The sequence below is a fragment of the Phaseolus vulgaris genome, chromosome 5 (assembly GCF_000499845.2).
Source record: "Phaseolus vulgaris cultivar G19833 chromosome 5, P. vulgaris v2.0, whole genome shotgun sequence".
Taxonomy (NCBI): Eukaryota; Viridiplantae; Streptophyta; class Magnoliopsida; order Fabales; family Fabaceae; genus Phaseolus; species Phaseolus vulgaris.
The window spans coordinates 292858-315273 of NC_023755.2; the positions used below are offsets into that span (position 1 = coordinate 292858).

Below are 22416 nucleotides of genomic sequence, written 5' to 3' on the forward strand. Positions count from 1 at the left end.
AGAACATCACATTTAGAAAGAGACCGAAAGTGGAAACACGCTTTTCCACAAATAATAAAAAAATCATATAATAATATAAAGCACCGATTAAAGATGGCATCACACCAATATCTGGTCACCAATGCTCATTCATCTTTATTCACTCTCTTCTATTTTTTATTTATTTATTGCATTATGCTTCAACAAATTAAACTTTTCATATAAAAGTAAAAATTCGTATATAAGTTTAAACTCAACTCAAATTAATAATATTGATTTATAATATAAGATTTATATTATTTATATATTATAAAATATTTTTATTTCTAGTCAAGTTGGATTTTCAATACTTATTTCTTTTAGGGAGATCTTTCAATCCGTACTTGTCACTAAATATTTATGGATGGTCGATAGTGAGTGACCTAATAAGCTAACAAACTCTTGTTAGGATAGAACTTAAATGACTCTAATGTCATATAACGAAATAGGCCTAATTTGATTTTATAAAATTGGTTTATAAAGTGAGGTTTGCACCCACTTAAATACTATGAAATATCCATCTCTACTCAATAGTTTCATGATTGAGTTGACAATCGCGTCGGAAATGTGTTGAAGATCTCATATCAACTAGAGATAAAAATATTTGATCTCATATCAACTAGAAATAAAAATATTTGATAAGTGCAAACCTCATTTTATAAGACATTTTATAATGTTATATTAGACTTAAATTTCCCTTTTTAATATTATTATTATTTTATGAAATATGACATGTATAAAATTTATTAAATAAAGCTAAATATGACATCACAGAAACGTAACAACAACTAATATCAATAAGATGAGTTAAGATTATATAAGATTAGAAAATTGAAAAGTGATAATGTGCACATGAAAAGAAAGACAACTTAGATCACTAAAAGAAACTAAAACCAGTGAATCACATGTTTGTTCAAATGTTAGCAAAAAGAAAAGTTAAAAACAGATACACACAACAAGATATCTTATTCTTGAAATGAAGTAATAGGATAAATTTACATTTTTTAAATGAGTTTATTGATTATTAATTATTATACTTCTAATATATATATATATATATATATATATATATATAATTAAACCACCTTTACTATTTTTTATATATTTTATCATGTCACCTATAAAAAAAGGGTAGGTACATCTAACTAAAAAAATGCTTTGACACAGTATATTGCAAAATTGAACTTTAGTTTATATGTAAAGTAATTAATTACATAGAAATTTATCACAATATTAATAAAAAAATAATAAAACAAATAAATTGTGGTGTAATTATTTTCAACCAATGGTATGTATAAATTAAATCTAAATTTGTTCATAGTTTAAGATTAAAGTAGTTTGTCCTAAAAAAATTAAAGTGGTGCTATCAAATTAATTTCTAAACTAGAAATTAACAATTTTAATTACTTAATTACATTTTTTACCATTAATTTAATTTTAGCAAGTTTTTTACTAATAAAATGATGCCTGAATTATTGAAAAGCAAAAAGAGAGAAAAATAAAAAAAGAAAATAAAAAGAAAAAGAGAAGGATAGTAGAAAGAAGAAGAAGAATCTACATTCCACACCATTCTCTTCTTCTTCTCTCTCCATTCTCAAACCCTAAAAGGTATGAATTATGCATATGCCTCACTTATCTTTCTATCTTCTCATATATTTACACTAATTTTCTATTTTAATTTTTCAAATTAAGTTCATAATGAAATAATGATAATATTTATTGATGTGAAATTGAATTGATATAAAAAAAGAGTTTATTTTAGGGTGAAGTTCCATGGCATTAATTATTTGTGTTGGTTCATGTGTATAACCCCTTTCATCACCAACTTCACATCTCTCACTTCATTAAGAACCACCTCTTAATTTAAATATAAATAAATAACAAAATAAAAATGTAATCTTTCTTCTTTCTCAACTTCTTAGCACACACTGCAATCTTGGGCAATTCTCTCTCTGCGAAAAGGCCTTCTGGGATTCTGAGTTTTGTTTTGTTCTTTTTGTCTTTAATGGTTTTTGTGCTTTTGATTTTGGTTGAGAATGAAACAGCTAGATTGTTTGATTTCATCTGATTTAGTCTCATGAATCTGCATTTTACATTTGATTTTGAATTTTAATTTTATGAGTTTTTGCACCTTACTATTCAGTGAAATACAATTAGGTAGTAATTCTGTGTTTTGATGCATTTCCTTTTATTGATTTTTTCTTTTTTTTGTATAATTTTTGGTTTGGTGTGTTTTTGGAGCAGTAATTTGTGATATGAAGGAGTTTGGCGTGAACTTGATTCGCTGATTCAATCAACTGTGATTGGTTTTGTGTGGTACTGAGATGTCTATATCAGGTATTTTCTGCTCTGTTTTCTGTGTATGTTGTGATGATTGATTGGTGTTTGAGTGTGTGTGAGTGGATTGAATTGCTGATGATGTTTTTGTTTCACTGGTTGTTGATGGAATGTGGTGTTGAAGGGTTTGAAGGACAATGTAGTCATGAGGAGAGTAGAGAGAGGAGGTCTGATGTTGAGAACTCGGAAGATGAGAGACGGTGGTCGAGAATTGGGACCTTGAAAAAGAAGGCCATGAGTGCTTCCTCCAGATTCACTCATTCTCTTAAGAAAAGAGGGAAAAGGAAAATTGATTACAGGGTTCCCTCTGTGTCCATTGAGGATGTAAGAGATGCTGGGGAGGAGACTGCTGTTCATGAATTGCGCCAAAAACTTGTTGAAAGGGGATCTTTGCCTCCTAGGCATGATGACTACCATACATTGTTAAGGTATATGATCAATTCCAGAGGTTCACATACAAATATCTGATGTTGTCTTTTGGCTCACTCTTGCTATGGTGCTCTCTGCTTCTTGTTAGGTTTCTTAAAGCTAGGGAGTTCAACATTGAGAAGACAGTTCAGATGTGGGAAGAAATGCTTGCGTGGCGAAAGGAATATGGAACTGATACTATCCTTGAGGTAATGATAATTTGTCACAGCCATGAAAGATATATAATCTGCATTAGACTGCATAGTTCTCAGTGTATATAAGCACATAATCAATTACTTGAAGTATCTGATTATGTAGATTATGAATTGAAACTGTTTGTTCTGTAGTTTGAACAAGTTAGACATAAAACCATCCATGAACCTTCCTCCCACATAACTTTGCAAGGCCAAATTTGAATTTTCTTCACTTCAAGTGAGGCATGCTAGATATAAATAAAACCAGTGGTGGGCTTCCAGCCTTCCACCCTATAGCTTAAGCTTTTAGGAGAGCTGGGCTTTGACAATGTTAGAGTCTCTATGATGATGTGCTCAAGAGCCTGATTTGTGCTACTAACCCAATTCTGTCCATGCATCAAGCACAAGTAGTCCATGTGAGGGGACATGCTAGATATTTAACCATTCATATTCATTGACTTTAAGCTTTTAGGAGAGTTGGTCCTTGATAGAACAGAGTTATTTGCTTGCATCAGCATAAATCTACTGTAGAAGATACTTCATACACACTCTATCTGACTTTGATGTGAATGTGATAATGATATTTAAAGGATTTTGAATTTGGAGAGCTGGAAGAAGTATTGCAGTATTATCCTCAAGGGTACCACGGGATTGACAGGGAAGGTAGGCCAGTTTACATTGAGAGACTTGGGAAAGCACATCCGAGCCGCCTAATGCGCATCACCACAATAGATCGATATTTGAAATATCATGTCCAGGAGTTTGAGAGGGCTCTTCATGAGAAATTTCCAGCATGTTCCATTGCAGCAAAGAGACGGATTTCTTCAACAACAACGATATTGGATGTACAGGGCCTGGTATGTTGCATTACACAATTATTTTATGTCTTTTGGTTGTAGATTATTTACATACTTATCCTTTATGCATTTTTCGAATACGATGTCTTCCTAAAATATTTAAAGTCCGTTGTATTTACTGAGGGAGTTGCCCTGATTGGGTGCTTCTCAATTTTTGGACAGGAGTTTCCTTAGTTTAAGTTCTTGAAAAGCTTTTCTGCTAAAATTTTATCTGGCATTTGATATGTGTGATGCAGGGGATGAAAAATTTCTCACGGACTGCAGCTAGTCTCTTGTCTGCTATGGCAAATATAGATAGCAATTACTATCCTGAGGTTTTTGTCCCATCCTTTCCCAAATTAACTTCTTTATGTCCCTCCATTTTTTTTTATAAAACTTCATAGTGTATATCTACAGACATTGCATCAAATGTATATCGTCAATGCTGGTTCTGGGTTTAAGAAGATGCTTTGGCCTGCTGCACAGAAGTTTCTTGATTCCAAAACTGTTGCTAAGATACAGGTGAATAATTCAACCTTTTAGCTTCAACTCATATTTCATAAGATCTATTTCTGTGGTGCCACTGACTTTACATTCATTTCCCAAATTTCCAGATTGTTGAACCTAAGTCTTTGTATAAACTACTGGAAGTCATTGACTCTAGGTATACATCCATGTCTTCACCATACTGCATTTCTATGCAATTCATTGATTAATTTGGATTTTGTAAATGAATCTATACAGTCAGTTGCCAGACTTTCTGGGTGGTTGTTGTACATGTGCTTCAGAAGGTGGATGTCTTCGGTCTAACAAGGGCCCATGGAATGATCCTGACATCATGAAGGTAATATTTCTTTGTATATCTTGTTTCTTAGTATTTACATGTGCCAGATTTTGAAAGTATATACAACTTGGAATTGCCTTATCCAACAAACTAATACACATGTTTAACTAATGTTGGATATTCTGATCTTTAGCTGGTAAATAATGAGGAGACAAAATTTGTGAGGCAAATCATCAAAGTACCCGACGGGCAACAAAAATTTGACTTCTTTCAAATGCACCACCCATTGAAGGCAAGTCTTGGTCTTCTTGGCATTTAGACGTCGGGACTTCGCAAGTGTTTACTTTAGATATTTGACTTCTAAATGTTTTTTCTCGTCTCTCAGGAACGATGCAGTGATACATCAACAGCCGAATCGGGGTCTGATATGAATGAGTACTCCTCTCCCAACAGATACAGGAGCTGTCCTTATCCTTATTTAGCCCCAGTTTGCGAAGAAGTACAGTTTGGAACCTTTGAATCATTTATCTGAGATTCCTCATTGTTGTCTTTACCTATATGCATCATATTTGTAGTTTTGTCTTGAACTTTTGTCATACCTAACGCCATATCTTCTGTAGGTTAAAGCACCAGATCTCAATGGCTACTACAGTTGTGATGATAGTTCTCTAGCAGCGGAGAAAGTGATTGAAAGCGATCATTTTCGCCGTAATCGAGAGCAGCCAATGCAAACTAGTTATGTAGGGAATGTTGCTTGTAGAACAGATTCAGGAGGTATTGTCATGAGATTGTTCAAAAAAATTATATTTATATGCTGTTTAGAACCCAAGTTGCAGATATACCTTGTTAGAACTGATTTACTTGGCAATTATTTCAGAAGTGTCCTTATGCAATGAACTCGTTTTTTTTCAGGTACTTCTGGCAGCAGTTGGTTCAGCATTGTTAAGGAAAAAGTAGAGAAAATAAATGCCTTATATGTGGCAAGAATACTGACATATTTCACTGAAAAACTAGTTACACTCCTCCGTCATTTAACATTCGAATTTTGGAGAACACAGAACAATGTTCACCCATCGATTACCATGGAACATAACATTAATTACCATTCAGCACCTGTTGAAGCAGCTTCTGAAAGAGAATATACTCTTCCGTGTATTCAACGTCTTCAGAGAATAGAAAAAATCTTTGAGGAACTTAACAACAAACCTGATGGTATGCCTCAGGAGAAGGAGAAAATGCTTATGGATTCCATGGATAGGATAAAATCTGTTGAGTTTGACCTTGAAAAGACCAAGAGGGTATTGATCTATATTTCCCAGTCATATATAGAACTTTTGATTGTGCTGTTCTTATAGGATGGTGGTTAAACTTTGTGCTTTTACTGCAGGTACTACATGCTACAGTGATTAAGCAGCTTGAGATTGCTGAATTGCTGGAGAACTTGAAGAAAACAAAGTGCAGAGTAAGTTGACACTAATGAACTATGTTATCTGAATGAACATGAACTGCAAGAAAATCATTAAATAGTAACCAAATTTAAAGAAAAAAATAATTAGTCACTATATTAACTAAATTAGATACTAATTTAGAGACTAAAAAAATATTCATATCTAAAGTGATTTCTATTATTAATAAAAATTTATAAATTTGTATCTAAATTAGCTACCTAAGTTTTAGCGACTAATATTTTAGATCCTAAATTAGTCTCTGAAAGATTAATAGAGACTAATTTAGGATATAAAGTAGTAAGTAGCTAAAACCTTGGTAGCTAATGGTTAGATACCACCAATTTAGAAACCATTTTATAAATTTTTATTAATAATAGAAACTACTTTAGATATCATCAGTTATTTTAGTTTATAAAATGATCTCAAATAGTAACTATTTTAGTCTTTAAAATTAGTTTCTATTTAATAGAGATTTCTACTTCTTTGGATTACTGAGCTAGCAATTGTCAATTGAAACATAACTGAAACATGGCATCATAAATTACAGTAACACAGAATATTTTCAGAACCCCTTTTAACAAGGATTATTCTTGCAGCAAAGAAGGCCATTCTGTTGAAATTGAATCATCTAAAAGTTCAGCAACAGAGGTCCTTGGCATAACCAAAAACATTTCCATCAAAGAGAAAGAGAAGACATAGTGCAAGCTCACACCTAGATTGGACCAACATTTCAAGGCTAATAAGTTTCAGTAGACCATACATAGAAACACCAGGAACCAGGATGGTACACAAAACACTTTCTTTTTATAAGTATAATTATAATAATATATATAATATAGATTTCCTTTCAAATCTTCTTTGTAATTTTTGGTGGTAAATAGATATAAAAGTGTAATTATGCATGGATATTCTCTTAAGTTTTAGACACTTTTGAGAGAATAGAAAGAAAATGGAAAAGTTTATACTGCAGAAAGTTTAGTCAACCCATTTGAAATATCTTCTTTATATCTCACTTGCTTTTGTATAAAAGCCTTAAACACCTAAAGAAATTAATGAATAAGGAATTTAATATTAATTAAAGAGTGTAGCTAATGTATTATCGTTTATAAATAACAAACATTTAAAATTACAATGATATCGTGTGAGAAATTTTGGAAGTTAGAGTAAACATTATGTTCTAAATGTGTAAATAATCTGATACCATTATTATGAGTCATATTTACAATAAATTCTAATTTATCAATAATATAAACTTATATTAAAAGTTTTTTTTACCAATTTGGTGTAATTTCTAAAAGAAATTATGAGAATGGGTAGATTTAGAAAAAAAAATACAACAATAGATAAGTTGTGTATGAGATCCATGACTTTATATTGAGGAGGCTGCTTCTTCCTGCACCTCCATACCTTCTTCTCTCACCTCCATAGATTTTCGTATTTCCAAAAATGCCCCTCTGTAATATTCTGGATTACATAATCTGGAAGTCATTTTTCAAATTTGTAATTAACTTCCGGATTATATAATTTGGAAGTCTTTTTTCATATGCATGATTACTTTCTGGATTACATAATCCGGAAGTCTTTTTTAACTTCTGGATTATGTAATCCGGAAGTCTTTTTTCAAATGCGTTTTCGGATTACATAATCCGGAAGTTATTCTATGGGGGTGGCACAAGAAGGATAAAAATGTATTTTCATGTTTGTCAGAAGATATGGAGGTGCAGGAAGAAATTGAGGAACGTGTTTACGAAACATGCTTTCAATTTTTTCATACATGACAAAGACGATTTTGTTTATTTTTTTTCTTCTAAAATTAAGGTTTCCAATTTTTTTGGACTGAAATCGTGATTTAATTGAATTTTATTTTAAAAAAATTAACTGAAATTGTGTTTACTATGAACGACTTGAGTTAGAAAATAAATTTAGTTTAAAAAAAGTGAAAATCATTTTCTTCATACACGACTTTAACATATTAGAAAAAAATTAATTAAGTTGTAGTCGTCATGACTTATGTGTAAGAAAAAGAAATCAAGATCATTTTTGTCAACTTTTGTGTGATTTCAAAAATTAAAGTTAAAATTAATTTTGTATATATGATTTTTTCAATACAAATTGTAAATTCCAAACACAACTTACCCATTGTTATAATTTTTTTTTTAAAATTCGTCTTCTAGTAATTTCATTATGAAAATAGTATTAGACAAGCACAAATTCAATGCAAAATTATTCAACGACAAAAATTAATCAACAAAAGTTGTCACTATCACACCACACACTATTTCTGTTGATTAATTTTGCAGAAGTTGTCTTTTTCATTCATAATTTTGCAACCAAAGTTGCTTTCTATCTATTCTTAATTTCTAGTTTAATTTGAAGTGATGTTTAACAAGACATTCTTTATACAACGTTGTGAATGTGATACAATTTATCAATTTTTGTAAATTGTTTCATTTTAATAATTTTAAGATGAAAATTTGAGTATAAAAAATCAGACACTAGTAAGATTTTTAAATTAGTAAGATTTTTAAATGAGAAGCAACAACTAGAATAATTTAAGTAGTTTATTTAAGTAGGTTGAAGCTCTCTTGTTATTTATTTGTAGCTTTAAAGGAAAATTTCTCAAGTATATATAAATGTTTATTAATTGATATCACATGAATTTCATGGAATAATTCTTCAATTACTTCCACATCATCCAACTTTTTAAGCACTTAATTAACATAAATTAAGTTTACTTAAAATTAGATCGAATGGATTTTTATTAACTCATAAACTAATAATAACATAAACATAGGTTAAAATTTTATTAACTAATATTAAGAGATATTACCTAACTTTTTTTATTAACATAAAAATTACATTAGAGTTAAAAAATAATTCATAAACAATACTCGTCTTAATCATTGAAACATTCTCTCAAAGATTTTATTATTAATGATATTTTTTACATACAATTTAAAAATAAGATTAACACAATAATATGAACTAACTTTATTAATTAAAACAAAAAATAATATTTATGTTGTTCCTCAGTTTTGTTGTGTGGAAAAAAGACAGCTCATAAGAACATGTTTGCGCGTATTTGTGCTGTCACTCGTTTTCTCTCTCATTTCTTTATCATTTTACACTCACACATACCAAACCAAACCAAGATTTCTTAGTTCAATCTTCTTCTCTAATTCTACCCAATTTTCATCTTCTTTCTTTGCTTCTCTTTGCGTTAAAATCTTCTCTTTACCCGTTACTCAAATCAGATACATTACTCTTGTCTCAGAACAAATCAAGATCAACAACAGCTACCACAAGAACAACCTCTTCTTCTGTTTCTACCATCGGATCTACCCTTTTTTCTCTCAGTTTTGAACCAGTCATGGTGTTTTCTCCCCACCAACGCTTCTGGGTTTCTTCCTCGTTTCTCCTCCTCTTCTGGGTCCTCTCTGTTTCTTCTCTCACACCCACTTTCCTTTCTGGTAAAGGTTCTTACTTTAAGCTGGATTTTGTTGTTGGTGTTGATTTTTTTCTCTGTTTTGGAGAACTGTAACGTTTTCTGACAAGTTTCTGTGTTAGTTGACATTTGGGGTTTTTCTTGTTCTTTGCAGACCACGTTTTCGATTCTCAAGCACTTACTGGTCGGAACCTCCTTCAGGCGAAAAAAGGTTTGGCATTTTCTATTTTGGTTTCGTTTCTTGTTCTATGCTTATGCTTTTGGATCTACCCTTATTGAGCTTTTAGAAAAAGGAATAGAAAAACTACAATGCATAATATTATGTTCTTGTTTGTCTTGTGAACTGATTTAGCCTCTATTTTAAGTTCATTCACTTTTTTGTTCTCTATAAATACAAACAAAAATTATCTTTTTGTTTGTATACTTTGTAACATTCAAGTTTGGTTGGTATATAACAAGTTCTTTGGGAGGGGCTAGGAGATATGAAATATGATTGACCTAAAGAATTAGTTGCATAGCTGATCCAAACTTGTAGGGATACAAGGTAGTCCCATCTGGGATCAAAGGCCTTATTATGAAAGTTATATGGTGAAAGTTTCAAGGGAAAATAGTGTTTGTAGTTTACATTATCATCCATGTTAAATTTGGTAATTTTTACCATAATTGTCTTAAAAGTCATATCTATGTTGACTTCTAATTGTTTGACATTATCAAATCTTTCTATTTGATATATTTATGGTGGTCTCCTTATGTTGTCTTTATTATTATGGATTTTCTGTTTGTATCATTTTATTTTGAGATTAAAAGAAACTAGGTACATTCATTTTGTAACTGATAAACAAAGAAAGGCTACTAGATTAATGCAATGTAAATTGTCTTCTATGTTTCATATGATTTTTGCTATGCAACATGCCTTACTGCATAATATCCGAACTGGTTTTTGTATGTATCTGCAAAATAGAGAAGTAGTAGGTTATATCAACTTCATCAAAAGTTCAGAGCAAGTGACTCATGTACCAACCAACTACATCTTCCATCACCTCTGTTACAACTTGTGTGTTGGTTTGTTTGTAAGAGGTTGAGTGGTTTGTTACAACTAGCTGCTGCATACCAATCGCTTGAACACTTAAGACCTACATACAAATTTTGACTCTTTAAGACATTTCATTTCAGTTGGTTGAGGTGTGGGGATATGAATTGAAAATATGTGGTTTCAAACCCTCCAAATAGTATTCTGATGATACTGTTTTTCACCTTGCTTTTACAGGTTGTTCTGTGAACTTTGAGTTTCTAAACTACACAATAATCACAAGCAAGTGCAAAGGGCCCCATTACCCTCCCAAAGAATGTTGTAATTCATTTAAAGAGTTTGCTTGCCCTTATGCAGATGTTATAAATGATCTAACAAATGAGTGTGCAACAACCATGTTTAGTTACATCAATCTCTATGGAAAATACCCTCCTGGTCTCTTTTCCAATGAGTGTCGTGAAGGGAAGCTTGGTCTTGAATGTCCTGCATTGTCACCATCAGCATCTGAAGATGACACTTCAAATCAAGTTGTACACTGTCCATCTCTGTTGCTCATGCTCACAACCTGCTTCTTAATTTTGTTATTCTGATATATATAGTTGTATACCAACTTTCATTCTTTTTCTTGCACTATATTGATGCATTGCCATTTTTTGTATGTTGTGTGTGAATTACTTTTTGAGCCAAAAAATGGCCATGTGCCTGTAGTTTGAGGATCATATTAACCAATTTATGTATTGAAAAAAATTAGTTGTGCCAAGTGAAACTATCTTCTTGCTGCTGAATCATATGCTTTGCTTTTGTTTGGATGAAATGCTTCATTCATGTAACTTATTGCACAAAGATCTATAGAAAAACAAGCATATGACTTGTTGTCTTTAATTGTACACCAAAAAAATGTTATTAAAAAAAATATAAAAAATATAAAAAAAAATATGAAATGATTAGACCAAAATTTACAAATGACCATATTAACAAAACATTGTTCTTATTCAATGTTTAATAACTTTTAATTGAATTATGTTTTATACAAAAAAGACCATTTTTAGATTGAATATGCATATAAAATTTGTATTGACTTAAAGTTTTTAATATCTTTATTTATTTAGCTAAAAATTGACATTATATTGATTTTCTTTTTAATTAATATTTATTTAATATGAAATTATTTGAGTTTTCTTTTTGTTATTCTTCTATTTTGTCAAAAAATGACTTAAACAAGGTTATAAATTATAATTCAATTATTGATTGTGTAATAGGTAGTGAAATTATATAAATATAATTTGATTTAATCACAAATAACTTTAAGTATGATTTAGTAAACAAATAACTTCAATATGATTATTAAGATGATCACTGAAAATATTTAACAAACTTATTATATATATATATATATATATATATATATATATATATATATATATATATATATATATATATATATATATATAAGCGAACTTCCATCATATTGTTCCATAATCTAAATCGTTGTTTCAATTTACTTATTGCACTAACTGAGACAATTATGAAAATAACTGTAGCATTTGTGTGAATTGTAGTTATGAACTGAAGAAAAATATTTAATACAACATTAGTTTTTTTCTTATAAAAAAAAAAGTAAACCTAAAATAATTGTTATTATTATTTTTTACATGCGAACTTATTATTAAAAAAAATAATTGTTTTAAATCACAGAAATTCAACTTAAATATTATAATATATTTTATTTGAACTTTTATATATAATTTAATTGTTAAGAACTTATAAAATTATCCTTTTTATTTTAGCTTTATTGTTATAAATTATGGTATCAAATTTTTTTAATATTATTTTATATATTATATAACTACTATAACAATTTATTAATATAAGGTCATTTTTATTCATTGGACTAATCTGACATAATATATTTCTATCTTGAAAATAAACCAGTAAATAAAGTAGAGCTTATAAAATCTTTCTTACAAAATAAGTTATCTAAATTTTACCATTAAATTTTAAAACCAATATAAATTGAATTAAAACTAGTAAATTTTGAAAAGTGATGATTTTCCATCTTCATCAACCAGTTAACCATCTGTTTTCCATTTCACTGCATAAAAGATGTATTAAAGATTATAATAATGAAGAACTGCATGTTTAATAGTTTCTATTAAATTACCTTACTTTTTGTGGACGTGGCCATGGTTCAGTTGGAAAACCATTGCAGACATAGAATGTTTTCACTGCTTAAAAAAGTTGTCATGATTGCAGAACAACAAAAAATCAAACTCAAGTGAAAAATTATAATTTTTTTTATAAAGTTTTCATGTTCGACATTATTATGCAACTTGACATCTTAGTTAGGAGTTATGCAGACACCTCAAGTTAAAAGAAAGAAAATCCAAAAAAATATGGAAAAATTAGATCAAAACCCATATGTTAACGGTAGATAGGTAGACTATATCTATTCATAAATAATTCTAAAAACAGACTAGAAAGAAACATATTATACCAATGAAATAATTCTCTATAATTAAATCATAAATTAACCCAACTTATTAGCACACGCATTCCCTTCACGAAAAATGAGTAAACCTAAATCTAATTTTGCTACATTAATTAAGACAAATATTTCATCGATTACGAAACATCCACGGTACACTAGTCCTAACAGTAAATGCAACACAAACTAAAACAGAATCACTTTCAAGCCGTAATTACAATTTGAGGAGCAATTCATCTTAGAAGTTCATATGATTCTTAAAGGGTACATCTCAATTCAACAATAAAAGTTAAAGGGAGAACCAGAAATACATTTACATTCCAATCTTAAAGCATTTTTCAAATTACACCAAACCTCTCATGTGGTGCTTTTGCTCTTCAACTACAACAGTTTCTTGACACTTGCAGTGTAGACTTCTTCAACCTTATTACATTATTCTTAACAGGCTTAGTATTTGTACATGCTAGAGAGTTGCTATAATTCTCATCTTCTGTTCTTGCCTCTTAGGATAAGGAGGCTCAATTGGTAAAATAAATTATATATCAAAATAATCACCATATGAGGCTGAGTCTAGGCTTCTGACGGAACTGCTTTTTTGTGACACACCAATGACCAGGAAAGGTGCTCAACTGTATACAATTCAAAGACAGTTACCCTTGAATCAGAGTCTGTTCATCACATTGATCAGAGTAAACTAAATCTGTTGTTTATCAGAGGTGGTAGATAACTCACATTGCTAATAATCTTAGCTCCAAACCATGGTGTATCAGCACCATATGGAGGAGGAATGACTCTAATTCCTTTGAACATGTAGGGAGGAAGTAAGGCATGGAGTTCCTTCTCTACCCTTTCTGTGCCAGAATGGTTCCAAAAGTAGCATAGTCAGAACAATGACATGGCCCAATAGAGGTGTTTAGTTTCATTTCATCTTTATGCAAAGACATAAATTGTCTCAAAAGTTTACCTGCCAAACCAGGTAGGCATGCAGTTCCCCCTGATAAAACTATAGTCTTGTACCAATCGTTGTCACCTGGTAAATCTGCAGAATGGCAATGTTCCACACAAAGTGCTATTGCTTGGTGCAGACCCATGGCTTGCCTAAACCAACAAGTGAATGCAACATAAGCTTCAGGGAATATATAAAACAAACTAACAAAAAGAAAGAGTCGATATTCTAAGTTGTAACACACACTACTAGAAAATCATTAAATAGAAACCAATTTTAGAGACTAAAATTAATTAGTTGTTATATTAACTAAATTAGATATTATTTCAGAGACTAAAAAAGTCATTGGTTTTTAAATTAGTTTCTATTATTGATAAACACTTTCTAAATTGGTATCTAATTAACTATCAAGATTTTAACTACCAGTTATTTAGATTCTAAATTTGGTAGCAAAAATCTTGGTAGCTAATTAGATACCAATTTAGAAACTATTTATCAATAATAGAAACTAATAATTTTTTTAGTCTCTAAAATAGTATCTAATTTAGTCAATATAACAACTAATTATTATTTTTTTCTAAAATTAGTTTCTATTTAATGATTTTCTTGTAGTGACATATTATGTCCCATGACATAATGCAGTGTAATTAGATTTGCATATCGATTGGTTACAAAATCTTCCAAGTTTGATACACATTGCCAACTGGTCCCCCCTCAAACTTTAGACAAAGATTTCTGAGTTGCACAATTACTAGCCTGACAAAAGATAAGAATATTATATTTCTCCTCCCACTCATTCCCTTGAATATCTTCTATGTTACCTTCACTTTTTTCCTTTTTCTCAAATTACATAAACTTTCTTATGTCGAGGATATCTTACCATGGATAACCCTTTATGAAATGCACAGTTCAAGCATGGAAGTAAACAGAATGGAGTTTAACTTCACCTAAAAACATGATTTCAATTTTATCCGGTAAAAGCTGGTAGAAGATGCAATTTAGTGCGTGCTTTAAAGATGAAAAATTGGTAACATCAACCTACAAAATAAGTTTTTTTGCTCAATTAAACAAGCCATTAATTATTGAAATTTGATTCAAAGTTGGGAAAATATAACAAATAGGTGAAGTCAGTTCATAAGAAGAGATATCTTTATAAAGTTATGCCAATCATTTTCATTTTAACAAAACATCCTCCTCGTTTCTTGTGTTTTTGAGTCTACCTATTAAAAAAGCATAGTTTAACTATTATTATTATTGACAAATTAGCCCAAACAATGCCAATGGGAACCCTAAGTTTGTTGGGGTTGGAGTGAAAAAAGAAAAATGAATTTTATTTATTTTCAAGTTAAATGCACTTTTGCAAGCAATCCTATCACATGCTACTTTATGAATGGTCATAATCATGGTAGAGTATTTCTATGATTGAAGCAAATATGCATGATTAATCTGTCATAGCAGTATGGCAATAAATTTAAAAACTCACACTCCAGCAAAATGAGGCTGGAATAAGATCTCTGGTGTCTGAAACCTCTCTTTTGAGAGGGTAAACCATCCTTCTCCTGCAGCTTCATATGATGCTTTTGTATCTTTTGATAGCTCAGCTTCATAATCATGTGCAACATAGCATAGCTTCTGTCGCCATGAAAATAACAAATTACCAAACAAGTTCTGTGAGAAGTAAAAGGTATCTACAATACCAGTCATTCCCACCAAACTTCAGTGCAAAAGGGAAAAAAGTAAAAGAGATAAAAACATATAAAGGCAATTACAAACATATAACGAGGGATTTGTTCAAACAGTAATCCCAGGTCATCTCCCAGCTGAGAATCAAGAAACAATCCTTCAAGATACTGAGATTACATTTAAAGGACTGACTTTTCTCGATGAATATTATTCCACACACATGAACTTGAGGGTCGAACATCTGATCACGTGTTTAAGGAATATAGTTATCTTTGAAACATAACAATGTTGGTCTCAGATGAATCATGTCCACAATAGGACTGGTCGGTCACTTCTAGTAAAGATTAACATGTCTTATTTACTAAGTAATGTACAAGATTCTATTCCAACACTACAAGAAAATCATTAAATAGAAACTAGTTCTAGAGACCAAAATAATTAGTTACTATTTGACTAAATTAGAGATCTTTTTATAAACTTCAAAAAATCATTGGTATCTAAACTAGTTTTTATTATTAATAAAAACTTATAAAATAGTTTCTAAATTGGCATCTAACCATTAGCTATCAAGATTTTAACTACTTACTACTTTATATTCTAAATTAGTCTTTTAGAATCTAAAATATTAATAGCTAAACCTGGGTAGCTAATTTAGATACCAATTTAGAAACCATTTTATAAATTTTTGATAATAATATAAACCACTTTAGATATGAATAATTTTTTAGTCTCTAAATTAGTATCTAATTTAGTTAATATAGTGACTAATTATTTTTTGTCTCTAAATTTGATTTATATTTAATGATTTTCTTGTAGTGCAATTATTGAACCACAACAACTAAGTGTTTTCCATCTCCAGTCTTAGTTCAAGTAGCTGACCGACCCCACCACATTACAAGGCTATGTTATGAACTGGCTATTTCAAAAATTTAAGGTATTGGGTGAAGACACACGAACGTTTTTCTATTATATTTCTGAGTTTCCCCTTCATGCAAGAATCCTTTAGACTTGAAGCATGGAAATACACAGATCTACCAAACTTTACTCCTTTACTTAGGTGTCATTTATTATTTAATGTGTTCTCTAGGTTGATTCTTGCTAGAATTTAGAAATATAAGACATAAGAAATATCTGAAGATATTATCTCAGAATATTTTGGAGTATCTCTGATGATCTCTTAGGATTTATTCTTCTTTTATATTTTGATTTGTTTCCTAATTTAATAAGGATATTCACAATTATAGGAATAACTTATTGTGTGATTTTTACAAATCTGCCTCTAGAATTAAAGCCGTTAGAGACCAGAAAGACTCTCCTTTTCCTTGTGCTTATACAGGGAAAAGTTTCCATGAAGATGATGATTGATTTCAGCAAATTCTAACAACAATTAAAAGAATCAATTTCTATCCAACAAGGTAAAGTTAAACCCAATCTTTTCCCATTATCATCAGATAGAAAAATCTTCCTCTAGCTGAAGGAGATCAGAGGCCCGTCTTCTCTTCAACGACCAGGTTCTTAGAGCCTCTCTTCTAATGTTTTAACTACTTAATAACTATTTTTCTAAAAGCTGGCAAAATAGTTAAATATTGGTCAGCTAATACCAGGAATCAAGATTTGTAGGGCAGTTTTAAAGAACATACATGTTGTATTGTAGGAGAGAAAAAAAAGAGAGATGACTAGAATATCATATCTTTATCAATACAATGAGCTAGCTTATAAAAATGTCAAATATTTTGAATTCCAAAAATCTAATCCAATTCGATAAAGCTAGAAGAAAATAAATAGAAGTAAATGTATATAAGTAGATTGTATTTCATAAGTAATGGAGGGTCCTATACTGTCCTCTTAGATGTACTGTGGTACCACATTTGACCTGATTTACATCAGAGTAAATCTCCACTCTGTAAATATTTCAGAGCACAAAGATGAATATCAGTACCTCTTTCAGTGTGCGAACAGTGTACAAAGATTGAAAAGTTAAGTTGTTCAATTGCATCTTCTCCCTGAGAAATCCGGTAAGTTTCAGTGCTCCCAGCCCCACAACTTCCACACCCACCTTGCGCATTACTTTACCATTTAAAACTGTGAAAAGATAAGGCTGGTCACAATTGCAACAGAAGGAAAAGTAGAAAAATGTTCATTAGCTTCTAACATACAAAATACTGTTTGCGTATCAGAACAAAGTGGTGACATTTAAGCACTATGAGTCTTTCCCAAAGGCCATTTGAATTTCAAGAACAATTAATTTGACGCAAAAAAATTTGCTGTTAGGCATAAATAAATTAAGAATTATATGAAGACAGAAAGGTAAGAGAAAAAGAAACAGAGCATACTTGGAACTACAGAAGTGACTTGAAAACCTATATTAACAACTATTCCAGAAGTTCGTTTTGCAGCGTACAGAGCTAGAGTGGCCTACATTTTACAACATAGACAGTAAATACACATGAAATTAACGAGAAATAACAGAAACACAAAATTCATTAGGTAAAAAACCATGCACAATTACTTTCAATAGATAATGATTTGAATATTTGTAAACAAGGTTCTATTCTCCAAGGTTTAGGCTCGTAAGTTGACAGAGAATAACAATTCTACTGCACTTAATCAAGTGCTTTGCGCTCTCACTTTCTTACAACTTCAGCAGAAAAACCGAATAATAGAAGATGGCAGTCAAATCCTAATTTACAAGTGACTCAATATACTTGATAGCAAAAACATATTAACTGTAAAACAACATTCATGTCAAACAAACAAGGAAACATAAACATGAATTACCTGGTTGACAGCACAAACAGCAGGAACATTCATGTCAAACAAGGAGGCGTAAATTGCGTCTTTAAGCTGTTGTCTTGAAGCTTTTGCTGATTGAGTATCTGGAATGAGGAAATAGATTAACATTGTAGAGCTGAAAATCATATTGGAAGAAAAACTATGTATTATTTGTTGAAATTATAGGAGTGGAAATAGCAAGTCAAGACTGTGTCCAAGACAAAGAGTGTGGCCTCGTGTCTAGAATAGAATGAACACTGCTTCTGAGAGATAGAACAAGATCCCCTCGATGCTATGCCTACCATTTGGCAAAAATCACACAGGATCCCAAAAAATGAATAACCAGAGATTAACACCACAAAAAACACCAAGAAACAGCCCAAACATGTCAAGCTTGATGAATAGATAGAAAGCATGTCAGAATTGACCCCTGAACACAGATGAGTGCAATAGATAGGATCCTAAGAGACATGGGAAGGTAGCAAACAAAGCACATGACAGGGTGAGCTACACACGTTCACATGATAGGGTGCCGGTTAAGGCACATGATAAAGCCCCAGGTGACAAGCCAGAGGGGCACTTGATCAAACATTTCTGAGACAGTTTGTGCCCTCACCTTGATGGTTTATACCTTAGATTATGGATTGGAGACCAATTACCCAGCCTGAAAATGATAGGACTGTAACAGAACATTCCAACCAAAATAGTTCCAATTTTAGGGAATACCACAGTGAATAGTGTCAGGTCAAGTCACAAATTATGGGCTTTTCTGATACAGAAAAACCAACGAAGAACTATGTATAACAAAGAAAATAAATAAATGACACCTGAATTTAAAACTGAACTACTGTAACAATTGTGTTAACGTTCTTATAGTACTCCTTTTTCTTTTCTTTAGCCAACCACTTGAGTGTATCATAAAATGAAACTGACCTTCATAATGACATATTGGTACTGAAACAATAACTGGTTGTTTATTTGGTTTCACCTGCATCCTGCCCACAACATAAGACATATGTAAATTAGAACAAAGCTTTTCTGAAGTGCTTGAGTGAGAATCACCACTCAATTGAATGATCCATTTATATTTGATACCAATTGGAGTACAAGATTAGGTATGGTGAAGCCTTGAGGAAAAACAATCCTCGTTCTCTTTATTTACATAAATCAGAAAGGAATACAAATAAGAGAAGAATCCCTTGATTGTAGGGATGATGCAATCTTAGATCGAATGTAAAGATAAAACAGTAACAAGGCAATGATACTAATAACTGAAATAAAGGAAAAAGGAACAAATTTCAACAATATTCATAAGTATTACAAACATAACCATTGGCAATTACATTTTACAAGAGATTGAACCTAGCAATAGAAAGTATCTAGGCTATTTGGGATGAGGAACAACATTGAAAATGCTCTCATATTTTCAACAAAACAATTATGCCTTTATTCACGATAAGTATGAATATTTCTCTAGTGATAAAATTTAAATAATAATTAAAAATAATGCCCTCTCAACAGAGTGATTGCTCTGGCACAATTCATCTAAATATGTACATAGATATGCTAAAGTGCAATGCGAGAGACCAATAAGGATTTACATTGCTCACGTCTCGAATGAATTCAAGAACATATTCACAGAAATTCTGACCGAAAGCGGGAATGGTTTGCAGATTTCGAATAACTAGAAAGGCTGAAACCAATAAGATAGCAATTACAACTCAAGAAGTAATAAGTACTTGGGCATGTACTAGGAAACCCCTTATTTGCCAATAGAAATGTTGACCTACTTCCGCAGCAGATATATCGTATAATCTTTTTAATTAATCATTCACTTAAAAGATCATTAACCATTCACCCAACAAGAAAGGAGAATCAGAAAGGCCCAATACCTGTTATAAATAGTTGCGAAAAAATGTCGAAGCCTAGTATACATTGGAGACTCAATGTTGCCAAACTCCTGCCCATCAAACAGGAAAGAAAATATGCAGCCAAGTCAGAATAAACTGAAAAACAGAGAAAACAATGCTTACTATCTGCATACATGTTTTCTTCTATTCCAAGGCTCCACTAGATCAAAATCAAAATGAGAATAAGGTAAACTGACAATGTGCAAGCAAGCTTCAGTTAGTGCTAATTTATAATCAAAATCATTACCAAAAATGTTGCTGATCGACCAGATGGGCATTCGTATTTGCTCCAGCCAAATTTGCAGTAGCCAGAACCACCTAGAAAGATTAATGGACAAAAAGAAAAGTAAGAGAAAATATAATCATCACGAATAAGAGAAACATAAGCTCACAGTACAAAACTGCTAGACTAACCATCAATAATAATAGAACCAGGAACTTGTGCTCTCTGGCCATAAATATGCTTGAATGATAGCTGGGGCCAGTGACCAACGTAAGCTCTGTAATTTAGGGAAATTGAACCATTCAAGATCACAAAGTATCAATCACTTTCCCCTATAAGATCTATAAAAGCATAGAACATCAATCAGATGCACAACCCATCAAATTGAGCACAAAATACAATACCAATTACATGCATAAGCCATATAATCACAAAATTTCAATCTCTATGAAGTAGACAAAATTTGACCGGTCAAAGCACAAAATTTGAATCTCTAACACACCAACAACCACTAAAACTTAAAATTCCAATCTCTATCACCACACAATCCATCAAACTCACCAGCCAGACCCAACAATCAATCCACGAGCATGACCCATCACAGCAAAAACTTACACCACCCATCAAACCACAATTTTTCAATCACAATCAACAAATTCACTAGCACTCATCCAAACACAATTCACCAGCACCACCCATAAAAAAACAAAAATTCAATCAGAAACCAGCAAATTGACTAGCAACACCCATCAAGGCACAAAAAATGAATCCATGAAAAAGTGAAGAAGGAAGATCAACGGTAGTACTCACGGAAGAGGGTAGCCAGAACTCAAGGTGGTCTCAGCAAAGAAGACAGAATCCCCAGAAGGTTCAGCCTGATGGGTCTGAATGAAGTAAATCCAAAGTCTGTTATAAGAGACAATGGATCTCAAACTCTTGCAAACCACACTCAATTTTGCAACCGCTTTTGGACCCAAAAGCTTCAGAATTTGCATCAAGATGTCACTGGGTAGCTGCTCCAATTCACCCATGTCAGAACGTGGCACTTCCAGTGAAAATCTTGTTGTAGTTGTTGTTGTTGATGATGATGCTGATGCTGATGTTGATGAATCAGATCTCCACAACACCATTTCCCAAGCCTTCCTCAGCAGCATCGACATGCTGAGAAGAATGAACTGAGCTTACCTACCAATCACACCAACACACCCAATCCCCTCTGTTCTGTTCTGTTCTGTTCTGTCCTGTTCTGTCTGAATTCTGACCATGCGATCCTAACAAAAAAACACCATACACATGTTTTTTGTTTTACCATTCTTATCTTAAATTTTTCATTTTTATACAACAATAATATAATCTCTCTAGATTCTTCTTTTCCAACTACCTATTACTTTTCATCATAAATTTTTCAAATCTAATTTTACTGAAAAATTAAACCCTAATTAAAGAACTTATTTAAAAACACAAAATACGTATTTATGTATAGATAAGACTTTTTAATTAGGTCAGAGAATTGAGAAAATTTGTTTGCAGTCTACAATACCAAATTTGTTACTGATTTATATTTTACTTCTTAGACGAATTTTTAAATTTTCTGTTACAGAAGAAAAAAAAACTCTTTGATTTAAATAATTTGATGTATTTTTCTTATTCTTTTTATTGATATGGGATTATGGTTTATTTGTAGTTTCGGACATTTTTCTTATATGACGTGTTTGTGCCGAATGCACTTATCGAACACCGAAACTCATACACTTGTAGGACGTGTATAAGTGAAATCTCCAATTTAAAAAATATTTATTTGATTTCTAACAATTCTGACACGGTTCTAACACAATTTTAAAAGAGAAAAATATATTAATTTTCTCAAAACTTAAATCTATTGTACAAATTTTTATTA

General features: G+C 31.3%; 3 protein-coding genes across 5 annotated transcripts; 2 read left to right on the forward strand and 1 right to left on the reverse strand.

Annotated features, from left to right (window-relative positions):
• Positions 1–1522: 1522 nt before the first annotated feature.
• LOC137834600 (phosphatidylinositol/phosphatidylcholine transfer protein SFH13-like) lies at positions 1523–6998 on the forward strand. Of its 3 annotated transcripts, none has more exons than XM_068642662.1 (15): positions 1523–1626; positions 2263–2355; positions 2480–2783; positions 2873–2972; positions 3548–3814; positions 4051–4128; positions 4211–4315; positions 4408–4457; positions 4538–4637; positions 4771–4869; positions 4963–5076; positions 5198–5351; positions 5490–5875; positions 5965–6039; positions 6622–6998. In XM_068642662.1, exons 2-15 carry the CDS (start codon positions 2343–2345, stop codon positions 6640–6642), a joined length of 1866 nt encoding a protein of 621 aa, XP_068498763.1. In that variant the 5' UTR covers positions 1523–1626; positions 2263–2342; the 3' UTR covers positions 6643–6998. The 3 variants fall into 3 exon arrangements, with proteins under 3 accessions (XP_068498763.1, XP_068498764.1, XP_068498762.1); XM_068642663.1 differs by lacking the exon at positions 1523–1626 and adding an exon at positions 1797–1911; XM_068642661.1 differs by lacking the exon at positions 1523–1626 and adding an exon at positions 1836–1997.
• A 2074-nt stretch (positions 6999–9072) lies between these two features.
• Positions 9073–11260, forward strand: LOC137834602 (GPI-anchored protein LLG1). Its single transcript, XM_068642667.1, has 3 exons — positions 9073–9495; positions 9625–9681; positions 10738–11260. The coding sequence occupies exons 1-3, from the start codon at positions 9396–9398 to the stop codon at positions 11088–11090; spliced, it is 510 nt and encodes a 169-aa protein (XP_068498768.1). The 5' UTR covers positions 9073–9395; the 3' UTR covers positions 11091–11260.
• Positions 11261–13172: 1912 nt separating this feature from the next.
• LOC137834591 (actin-related protein 8) lies at positions 13173–21941 on the reverse strand. Its single transcript, XM_068642640.1, has 12 exons — positions 21330–21941; positions 20711–20796; positions 20544–20614; positions 20279–20346; positions 19320–19381; positions 18393–18490; positions 17948–18029; positions 17554–17696; positions 15415–15563; positions 13950–14083; positions 13718–13836; positions 13173–13614 (listed from the first exon to the last, which is right to left on the reverse strand). Exons 1-12 carry the CDS (start codon positions 21677–21679, stop codon positions 13537–13539), a joined length of 1440 nt encoding a protein of 479 aa, XP_068498741.1. The 5' UTR covers positions 21680–21941; the 3' UTR covers positions 13173–13536.
• Positions 21942–22416: the final 475 nt, after the last annotated feature.

Excerpts from the sequence above, each read along its gene's own strand:
- LOC137834600 (XM_068642662.1), top strand. Across the intron at positions 4,638-4,770 it reads ATGATCCTGACATCATGAAG|CTGGTAAATAATGAGGAGAC; the intron begins GTAATATTTCTT and ends TCTGATCTTTAG. Across the intron at positions 5,077-5,197 it reads TAGCCCCAGTTTGCGAAGAA|GTTAAAGCACCAGATCTCAA; the intron begins GTACAGTTTGGA and ends TATCTTCTGTAG.
- LOC137834602 (XM_068642667.1), top strand. The coding sequence starts at position 9,396 with ATGGTGTTTTCTCCCCACCAACGCTTCTGGGTTTCTTCCTCGTTTCTC. Across the intron at positions 9,496-9,624 it reads CACACCCACTTTCCTTTCTG|ACCACGTTTTCGATTCTCAA; the intron begins GTAAAGGTTCTT and ends TGTTCTTTGCAG. Across the intron at positions 9,682-10,737 it reads CCTCCTTCAGGCGAAAAAAG|GTTGTTCTGTGAACTTTGAG; the intron begins GTTTGGCATTTT and ends TTGCTTTTACAG.
- LOC137834591 (XM_068642640.1), bottom strand. The coding sequence starts at position 21,679 with ATGTCGATGCTGCTGAGGAAGGCTTGGGAAATGGTGTTGTGGAGATCT. Across the intron at positions 20,797-21,329 it reads AGTTCTGGCTACCCTCTTCC|AGCTTACGTTGGTCACTGGC; the intron begins GTGAGTACTACC and ends CCTAAATTACAG. Across the intron at positions 19,382-20,278 it reads TTCGCAACTATTTATAACAG|GATGCAGGTGAAACCAAATA; the intron begins GTATTGGGCCTT and ends TGTTGTGGGCAG.